The 10,504-nt window shown below is 48.5% G+C and overlaps 1 protein-coding gene across 2 annotated transcripts in view; it reads left to right on the top strand.

Annotated features, from left to right (window-relative positions):
• The first annotated feature begins 387 nt into the window (after positions 1 to 387).
• The window catches only part of UBE2E1 (ubiquitin conjugating enzyme E2 E1), a 75,043-nt gene continuing 64,926 nt past the window's right edge, over positions 388 to 10,504 (top strand). Inside the window, exons 1-3 of one of the 2 annotated variants that reach the window (XM_082460806.1) lie at positions 388 to 559; positions 1,574 to 1,758; positions 5,952 to 6,002. In XM_082460806.1, coding sequence (XP_082316932.1) covers positions 1,607 to 1,758; positions 5,952 to 6,002 — 203 coding nt within the window. In that variant the 5' untranslated portion in view covers positions 388 to 559; positions 1,574 to 1,606. The remainder of the gene's footprint in view (positions 560 to 1,573; positions 1,759 to 5,951; positions 6,003 to 10,504) is intronic. The other variant, XM_082460807.1, reaches the window with a different exon arrangement.

The following is a 10,504-nucleotide window of genomic DNA, read 5'->3' as shown; positions in this document are numbered from 1 at the left end:
TCCAAAGTCCTGGCCACCAGATTACCTTTTTTTTTTTTTTTTTTTTTTTAACCAATTTGCCATCCCCGCCCCTTCCAGAAGCCCTTTTGGGAAGAACTGCCTCTCGTGATTACCCTATTCCATACAGTTCCCGGCGCCCCCCCGCCCCCCCCCCCACCCCGTCTCGGAACGGCTTCCCCGCTCCAGCCCAGGAGCCGGGGGTCCCCAGACCACTTGAGAGGAAATTCACAGCCCTCGCCCCCTGGCTCGGCGTCCCGGGTGGTGACGGCGCCGGGCTGCGCCGGGGCCCCCCGAGCGCGGCTCGCGACCCCCCGGAGGTGTCCAGGGGGCGGGGAGCGCGGGTGGGTGGGACCGGGCCGGTGGGGGAGGGGCGGGAGGAGGAGGAGGAGGAGGAGGAGTGCGAGCGTGTGTGGCTGGGGGAAGCCATTGCCTGTTTAATAGTTGCTGTTGCTGCACTTCCGCTTCTCTCCCAGCGAGAGAGAGACACGAGTGGCCAGGCCCAGCCGCAGCCGCAGCAGCAGCCGCCGCGGCGGCACGGAGCAGCCAGACACAAAGAGAGGTACGGGGATCCCCCCCGCCGCCCGCCGCCCCCCGGCCGCGCCGCCGGGCCTCGGGGACAGCCCTCGCCGCCGGGCACGGGGCCGGGGGGCCGGAGAGGGGCCGGGCCCGCCCGCGGGGGATGGGCAGGGACCCCCGGGCCGCGTGGGGTGCGGGGGCAGCCCGCGTCGGGGGCGGGGGGGCGCCGAGGCTCGAACTGTCAGCGCGGCCCCGGGAGCCCCCCGCTGGCCGCCGAGGGGGTTGGGAGCGGGGGAGGGGAGGCGGGGGAGCCCCGTTTTCCCCCGGGGCGGGGGCCCGCGGGGATTAACCCCTCCGGGGCGGACGGGCTCATTGTTATTCCTCCGCCGAGGAGGCCGAGTCCCCCCGCCCCCCCCACCGGGGGTGCCCATCGGGCGTGTGCTCGGGACCCCCGCCCCGGCCGCGCAGCCCCGAGCCGGACGGCGGAGGGGCGTCGGGGCGCGGCGGGGGCCTCGGGCCTCGCCGCCTCGGCCCCCCCGCTGGCCTCTCCCTTCCCCCACCCGGGCACCCGCTCCCCGTCTCCGTCCCCCCCCCCCCTTTCGGCTTCCTCTCCGCCCTCCTCTCTTCCCGACCTCGCCAAACTCCGCTCCTGGCCCCCCGGTCCCCCGCGACCCCCGGAAAGCCGCCGAAAAAACAGCCCGAGGCCGGCCGGCCGGCCGCCGGGACCTTCCCTGCCCGCTCCGGCCGGGCGCCCCGCGCCCCCGCCCGGCCGGCTGCTCCCCTCCCTGCCCCGAGGGGAGCCCCGGGGGGCGAGGGAGGGGCTGCTCGGTGCGCCCCCGACCGTTTTCCCACCGCGTCCCCCACTTGGGGCCAGAGATAAACAAGCAGCGTCCGATTTGCAAAAGCCGTGAAGGGCCTGAAGACTTTGGAAAGCGAGTGGAGGATGGTGGGCGGCCGGGTGCACCCCGGGCCAAAGCCCTCCTGACAGCGCCCGAGTTCCTTCTGTACACTGGCTGCATGGTTTGTGTTTTTCTGTTTTGTTTCCCTCCCCCTGCAGGGGCTGTTTTCGGGGTGGGGTGGGGGGTTCGCTATGTCGGATGACGATTCGAGGGCCAGCACCAGCTCCTCCTCATCTTCGTCCTCCAACCAGCAAACCGAGAAAGAAACAAACACCCCCAAGAAGAAGGAGAGTAAAGTCAGCATGAGCAAAAACTCCAAACTCCTCTCCACCAGCGCCAAGAGGTACCGTACCCCACCCCCCAACCCCAGCAGGCTTCCTATTTCCCGAACGAACTGCCTCTTGCTGCATTTGGTCTGCCTCCAAGGAGGGTAGCTTAAACGCTCCCCATGGGTTATGTGTTTTTAAAAAGGAAAAAGAGGGCCTTGGAAGCCCTAATGGTTTTTCTCTGTTGCTTCTTCTGTTTTCTCTTTTAATCATGGTCCACATGCAGCTGTTGTGGCTTGCCTTTCCCATATCTTGCTGCAGTTTGTAAGAATCCTTGTTAGTATTATTAGTGACCCCCAAATCTGATTTCAGATGACTTGTCCTATTATGATCACTAATCTGTGACCCTCCTCGAGGCTGGCATCCCACTTAATTACTAATACCTGCCTGGACACCTCTATCACAGCGAATTCTGTTACCGTCTTACTTCCTTCTCACCTGTTGCACATATGATCTGTTTTGAATAGAGCTTTCATCACAAATTGCATAAGGAATAACTCACATTAGCAGAGTGAAACATGTAATAGGTGGAGATAGATGTTTTCGGATGGAATTTAAAGAGATGTTTCTGATTTAGAGAGTTGAGGCAAGTGGATGAATCAATAAATGATGTACAGTGGTTATTTAGGCTATTTTGGGGATTCTTCGTTGTTCTCTTTCAGAACTTCAGTTTACCAAATTTCAGGGGAACTCAGATTTTTTTCGTGCTGTTTTCTCTTCTCTTTGGCTGTACAGTTGTTTTTTGGTTTTTGTTTTCAAGATGAATTCAAGCAGAGGCTCTTTATCTTTCTTCTCTTCCTCTTACGTCTCTGGAAGAAGCTACTTTTTACCTTCATCTTTTTTCAGTAGCAGTATCCTCTGATCCCATGACCCTTAAAGTAATCTCTAGCAGATTCCTGGGAACTCTCATACCTTTTCATAAATCCTTCGGCTGTCAGGTGTACAGTCATTAAACTTTAAAGTGGCAAACCAGAAAGATAGTAAGGAATCCAAATGGTAGGTTAGAGAGAGATATCTGTCTTAAAGAATGTAAAATAAAATGGAACATGAGGCTTTAGATCTTTCCACTGAGTAGTGAGCCAAAACTCTCAGAGTTTGAAAGTTTGTCCTGTCATTCTCCCTGACTTGAAATTTGGAAAGTTGGTAAAGTGCTTTGGTGACCTGACCATAGGAGGAAGAAGGAATGACTTCAGCTTACTGTAAACAGCGTAGAGGTGTAGAGTTAAGTGGCAAGATGTCTTGGCAAGATTGTTCTCATTTTCAGAGGGTTAGTTTGATTGCGTCTCAGCTTCCCAGGAGTCCTGACTGGCTCTCCTTGATTAGCCCTGTGCTGGTGTTCCCCCAGAATTTTGGCTTCTACCCTGCCCACTTTGGATGGGGCTTTCCTTAGTCACCCCCGCCCCCGCCACCGCCTCGCCCCAGCTTCTGGGCTCCCTCGTCCAAGCTGGGGCAGCTTTTGGCCTGACCTAAAATAAAGGTAGAATATGTGCTTTAGGTCATTAGTATTTTCATATTTTGCTGCATATCCCTGGTGTACATGAATATATTTGGGGATAAAGGCACAGGCATCAAATATAAAATAGCCTGCTTTGTGTCAGCAAATTACAGAGGGGATTTTTTTCATTAGACACAATTCGTCCATACACGCTAAGGAGGTTAAAAACTCATTTGGAAATGCTTGAGAAAGAGATGGTGGGTGTAAAACAAATGAAAGGTGGGAAGCTACCAACGGTAGTTTTATCTATAAAGTTAACATCAGCTTTAGCTCCGTGGGAATCTTGCTGAGAGAGTGGCTGTTAGTGCAGAGCAGGGCTATGGTTAATGGTAAAGGTAAAAAAGTGGAGAGGGACAGTGTATCCAAAAAAGAATAAGGGGAAAAGTGATGGTAGTGGGACCCTGCAGATGCTGCTCTGGGAAATGGGTTGATTTGGAAGGTAGGTGTTGCCCATAGAATTGGAAAAGGCACATACACCAGGAGATAGAATGGAAGAGAAACCTGAATTGGCAGACGGAAGGTTACTTAACTGCATGTTGGAAACGGCATGTTGGTTTTGAGTCCACGCGTAAGGGAAAAGCCCCCATCAAGGGTGGTCTGGACAAGAATGACTCTGGAGCATATGTGTGGGTTACTCTTACGAATCTTCTACCAGTACTCTAGAAATGGTGCGGGTGTTGGTTGTAGAGATGAAGTGAACAAAGCTGTCTGGCATTATACTTTTTAGGTATTAAAGAAGCAGCTACCTTTTCAGTGAATATTTTATAGGAGAGGTTGTTGACAAGGAGAAGTGAAGTCAGTGTGTGTTTTTATAAAAGTTGTGCTCAGGGGGAGGTTATTTTGGCCCGTGTACATAGGTCTTAACATATACAGTCATTCTAGTAGATGCAGGTGAAGAATCAGGAAGCCAGGGTTCCAAACTTTTGGTCTGATATGCAATAGTGAGTCAAACAGCGGGGATGCCAAGGTCTCCTAACTGAAATGATAATTGATAGCAATAGAATTGAACAGGGCACAGCTAAGTAGGTATCAGAGATAGTGAGCAAAGCCCTTTGTAAAGTTCACCAGAACTCGTAGGGGACAGGAAATATCCTTCAATAGGAAAGTTGAAAGAACTTCCCTAATCAGCACCCCAATCAGAAGTAAATTTCTCTTTACTTGTAAATGGACAGAACAGTGTCTTCTAAAACCTGTATTCCCCATTGCACCTAGCCAGCCTGTCTTTCTACCTTCAGAAAACCTCTGGGAAGAGAAAAGCATCCATTGCGGTTGTATGTATGTGTGTGTGTGTGTGTGTTAGTTTTTTACTACTGTGCTGCCTCAGTGAGATTTTTAAGTTGTAACGTAGCCCTTTAGGGCTTCATATGATAGGAGCAGGAAAGGTTATAAAAATAGAAGGCTCCGTTTAGAAGGTGGAGAAGGCTTAAAGGCCTCAAACTTTGTCGTAGGAATTGATGTTCGAAGCGCCTAGGTAAGCTGAAGACAAAGGCCATGGCTCGGTGTGAACTGCCGGGTGGCGTCGGCCTAGGGGTGGGGGATGGGCTCTTTGTGGAGTCGCAGGCCGCTGCGGAGATGGGAAACTGGGTGGGGGTCCCGGGTTCTGAGCCGGTGTGGGGTGCAGGCCCAAGAGAAGTGAGAGGGTGTCCGGGCTAGAGCAGGGCCGGGCAGGTGAGCCGAGAGGGCGGGCGGTGCGGGCGGCCGGTGCACCTGTGCGGGCCGCGGGCCGGGGTGTCCCGGCGGGAGGCGGCGGGCGAGCTGCGGGATCCCCAGCCTGGCCCGAGGCTTCGTCCGCGGCCGGCGAGCGCTCGGGCAGGGGGGCGGGGCCGCCGGCGGGGGCGGGGCGGCCCACCGGGGTCCGCCGCGCGGCCCGCGCCGCCCCCAGCCCGACGGCGGCGGCTGGTCAGCCAGCGCCCGCGGGGCCTCGCCGGGAGCGGCCATGTTGGCTTCGTCCCCGGGGACGCGGGCGGCCTGGGGGGGGGGCGCTCTGTGGGGGGGAGGGAACCCGAGGTGCGGGGACGCTCTGGGGGGAGGGGGAAGCACCCGAGGTACCGGCGGCCTTGGGGGGCGCTCTGGGGGGAGGGGGAAGCACCCGAGATCCCGGCGGCCTTGGGGGGCGCTCTGGGGGGAGGGGGAAGCACCCGAGATCCCGGCGGCCTTGGGGGGCGCTCTGGGGGAGGGGGAAGCACCCGAGGTGCCGGACGGCCTGGACGGGGCGCTCTGGGGGGAGGGGGAAGCACCCGAGATCCCGGCGGCCTGGGGGGGGCGCTCTGGGGGGAGGGGGAAGCACCCGAGGTGCCGGACGGCGTGGGGGGGGCGCTCTGTGGGGGGAGGGAACCCGAGGTGCTGGGTTGGGGGGCGACCGCGGGCTCCGGGGTGGTGGTGGGGACGTGCTCTCTCCCCTCCCCCCACCCCGCCAAACATATTGTGATACAATTCCGGAAACTAGCTGCGAGTGAGGAGCTTCAAAACGATTTCCTAAGTGGAAATTGGTGAGAAATAGCCCTGCCGTAGTGCGTGAGGCGGGATTCGAACCCAGGGCGGTGGAGGGGACGGAGGCCGGGGCTCCCGCCCGGGTGGGGCCGGTTCTTTACTCGCGGGGTGCAGGTCCTGCTCCCCGGCAGCTCGGGCCGCGGCGCGTGGCGGGGGGGTTTGTCTGCCCTGCGGGGCGGCCGCCCACTCCTGATTCTCTCTCCCCCCCTCGCTTCCTGTCTCCAGGATTCAGAAGGAGCTGGCGGACATCACTTTAGACCCTCCACCCAACTGCAGGTGAGCTCCCTTTACATTTTTTTTCTTTTTTTCTGTTTAAACTTTTAGGATTTTTCTTCTTGTCATTATAAACTTTTGCTTCTGTTCGTTGGTTAATGCTTGTTTGGGTGCTGACATCAAGTTAACAGCTGAAATTGAATAACCTGAGTATAACGTTTTGATGAGCGTCTGACCATGTAGTCTCACGTCGAAGAGAGGTGGTGGATTTATTTGGAGTGGACCCTTGTACGTATGTGTAAAGTGAATTCAAAGATGTATGATCGCCTGGTCAGGGATCTTTGATAGGTCATTAAGGATGATGTAAAACCTTTTAGATGCTTAGGTACATTTTAGTTTAGAAAATTGCTTTGCTGTCTTAGTCTGTTATTCATGCTCTCTACTAAGCTGGTAGAGCATAGAGTTAAATCAAGCACTGGATCCTCAAACTTCTATAAATTTTGTTGGACTTTGGGCAGACCTATTCAGGGCATAATTTGTGGCTTTGATAAAAAGGTTTTGCTTTAAATTATTGTATAGATTTAAACTCTTCCATGGGGATATTTTTCCTCGGAATTGCTTTACTCAGACTGTATACATAATGTGTGTTTCAGTTTCAAAACAATTTGATACCAGCTTTTGAAGGATTTGGTGATGACTTGATTTTATTTAAAATAGCCATTTGGTTACTGTTCAGTCAAGGTGGAAGACTGGATGATTTTACTAAATCAACAGTGAAGTGAGGAGGGACTTATATCACAACAGAGCCATTTGAGAGAGATTAATTGTTCCATTCTATTACTCCCATAGTTTAAAAATTAAGTATAACAGTTAATCTAATTCTCAGTTCTCAGGATTGTTATTGGAATGGGATGTGAGATTTCAGAAGCGTCCTAAACTTGTAGAGGTAGAGGAAGAATTTGTTACCCACAAGAAAATACTCAGTGGCTTTACACAGCATTTAAAGGGAGCCTGTGGAAATAGTCAGCAATATTGAAAAGCGAAATGAAATATTTTGCTTATGAACACTGTACTTTCTAAACTGTGGTTAATGGAGTAAATGGAAGCTTTAATACTGCCATTTTGGTAACACGTTCTTCATGTTGGTCAGGTGTGGGATGTTCTTTAGTAAAATGTTGTCCCCGTTTTGTAAGGAAATTAAGTCATTTTGAGTTTGAAATGCTCTTAAACTGTAGTTTGTAACCAGTTAATCGTTCTGGAGGATTTCTCTCATGGCTGTTAAGAATCTTTTCAGACTGTTGTCCTGAACAGTGGAGAAATGGGTCAGGCTTAGGGCTGGGATGGTTTCGTTTTTCATTTTAGTGGCATCGTTGTTCCGATGGAGGCCTGGCGCTTCCCTTGGTTGGTTGTGTTGAATCCATGGGCTTTCCCCGTGGTAGATCTGCGCTGTGTACTTATTGCTCCTGTCTGTGGTATGACGTCTCTTCCGTGTGTCTCTTGTGAGTTCAGACAGCTTTAGCTGGTCAAGTTATCAAGTTTTTAAAGCATGGTTTCAAAACTTGTTAACACGTATCAAGGCATAAGTGGCTTTCTCGTAAGTGCAATGAAATTTAAAATTGTAAACAATTTGAAGGTTTTCATGGAATTAATCACTTTTAAAAAAATCGGATAAATACACTTTTACTTCATACCATTTTAGCTGAGTTCACATGTGAGAGATTTGTGCTGCTGAACATGTAGAACTTCTTATCCTTGGAAAACCCTCCTAATTACCCCTTCAAGGTGAAACCTCTGAACATCACCTGTGGGTCAGGCGAAGCACCGAACTGGATGGATATTGGGTGGCGGGGACAGACAAACTTCGACATACTTAAAACATTTTGAAAAAATATCTCTGATTTCAGAGAGAACACCAGGCATTTTTATTTTGCGAGAGAAATTTTGTGTGTGTTATGTAGACCTTTAAAAGTAAAAACTGCTTTATCTTCTGAAGACATTCTTCAGTAAGGCTGCTTAAGTAATATGAACTGCAAATTCTACTTTTGGTTGGCTTACTAGTGTTACTGACAGAATGTTATGCAGTAACCCTGATATTCAGCTAACTTAGATGAGTTTGGTTTTATGTTTTGTGTTGGTACCTTATAGGATGGAATTATTTACTGTTTTAATGTACGTTGTTTCAGATGGAAATGGATAATTTGCGGATACTTTCTGAAGTTAGCTTCCAATTAAAATGTGTGAATTAAGTGATCTATTGAATGTATGCATTTCTTTTATACTTAATGTTATTCCACATGAAAGCTTGGTTCTTATGAAGTTGTAACTTCACCAGTTGTAAATTATATTTTGAATGAGTTAAATAATTAGCTTTCAATTAATGTGTTTTATACACTAAGCTTTTGTAGAACCGCCTTTCTTCAGTCAGTATTCAGTGTGTGGTTTTAAATTTAAACACATTATTAAAATACAGCAGTGGACACATAGGAACCTCTCAATAAACCATTGATTGTTGCAAATCAATGGGAGAGTGCCTTCTCCTGAAGGTGTACTGGATGTGTTCAGTAATTTTATCACTTGGCAAAAATATTTGAATTCGAAGTTACTGAACTTCAAAACTTGTATGAAATGCAATTTCTAAAAAAGTTATAATGTATGAGTACATCAAGTTAAATCCTCAGTGTTTTATATTATGTTGAGTAGATTTTTTTAGAACAAAATGTAGAACATATTCAATGACGAGGTCAGAAGTATTTTAAGTGAATTTTAAAAGTTGCTGTGTATTGCCATTTAAGTCACATTCCTTGGTATCTCTGGACTGTTTGATTATATTTATATGTACAGATGTAATAGTCTCTCAACTCATGTGCCATGCTTTTGGTTGTTAGGCTTTTTTCCCTGCATTTTGGCTCTTAATCATTTAGGAAAAAATGCTGTCTTAATTACTGTAATGATTTCCTACAGCATTGGATTGTAAAATTATGCCTTTTAGATAGCTGGTGAACTCTGGGCCACTACAGTCAGTTTTGTAGCTATTATTTATAGCCTGGGGCTCAAGCTTGCTTAATTGACTAGTTATAGCTATGTAACTAACCTGTAGCCATAAATGTCTGTAGGCAGTATGTCTGCACGTAATAAATGACACATTTTGCCCAAGTCCTTTAAACTTCAGATTTCACTTAATAGATATATTGGAATTATGAGTAAATGCTCACTTAGTGCCTCGAAACCTAAAAATTAAGATTGGGAGGGGGTTCTATTTAGGACAAAGTGTCTTCGAGAAGTCATTAAACACTTCAAGCATGGTGGAGAATAATAAAAGTAAGATTTCCTTTTATATGACTTGATTACATTTTGGCCATTATTTTTCTGTTTCCTAAATATATAAACCTAACTAAGTCAATGCTTTTTATTTTGGGGGGAGAACTAGAATGTAATCAGATATAGTTGGTTTTAAAGTTTTACAGCTAAATCGCCCATTTTTGAAGATGATGTAAAGGAAGGCTCACATGAAGAGCATTAAAAAAAAATGTCAAGCAGTTGTCTAAGAAGCTTTTTCTCAACCTTCTTTTCCTCATTTACTAAAAGGGCTGAATCCCTGGCTGGCCTACCTCATAGCATTGTAAAGTTCAAATGAGATTAGAGTTTTCTGATTGTGTTAGATGGTGACATTGTTGGAACTGCCCATTTAGCTCCTTTTAATAGCTCATCTTTTTTCCTAACATTGCTTTTTATTGCTTGTATTTTAAATACAATTTTAGGTCATTACACAATTATGGTATAAGAATGTGTGTTTTTGAAAAGCTGAAATGCAGAAGTTGTGGAGTAAAAAGTGGAAGGGTCCCCCTCATGACCTCTTCTGATCCTGCCCCTTGCACAGAGATGCTCCAAGTTAGCACAGATCGTTTGTGTGAATTTACATTGTCGTATTTTGTGGTTTTATAAAACCTCCTGGCATTGGTGGTAATAATCATGAGATGTCAGTTTAGAAATCCCAGGCTGCTAACCTTGGAGTGAAAAGAGATGATCCTTTTCTCACAACGGTAAAGGCTTATACATCTCGTCCAAGTTTAGCATGTTTTGTATGCTTGTTTGGGTTTAAGAAGTGGGTTCAACAGAAGTCATCCTGTACAAAACCCTGTATCGTCTTACCTGCTGAAAAATATCCTTCTTTTTATGTATCTTTCATTTATCTGCTAATGCCTTAAGGATATCAGTGTGACTTCCAACATCTGAATGATGTTTAGTATCATCATAATTGTCATTTGGAGAGTTACTACTACAGTGTGCTTCCCTTTGTGTGCAAAAGGTAATGTGGAAAAATAGTGAGAACTGGGAGACTGGAGTGTCAACAAATCAAAGTGGCACCCAAACCAGGGTCAGGTTCCTGAAATTAGATCATCACCTGGGGCCCGAGTGGGTAGGAAGGAAGGAAATCTGCCTAAAAGTGAATTGTTTCTTAGATGACTAGGAACTCTTGTGGTGGTTGTGCTTTACCTAATGACCACGTGTGTGGATTGTAAAACTGTACTGCTGCTGCTTCTCATGAAGTGGAAAAGAATTACCGT

The sequence above is a fragment of the Balaenoptera physalus genome (assembly GCF_965194825.1).
Source record: "Balaenoptera physalus genome assembly, chromosome: 4".
In the NCBI taxonomy this organism is placed as follows: domain Eukaryota; kingdom Metazoa; phylum Chordata; class Mammalia; order Artiodactyla; family Balaenopteridae; genus Balaenoptera; species Balaenoptera physalus.
The sequence above is the reverse complement of the archived record's forward strand: the minus strand, read 5'-3'. Positions and strand labels throughout refer to the sequence as shown.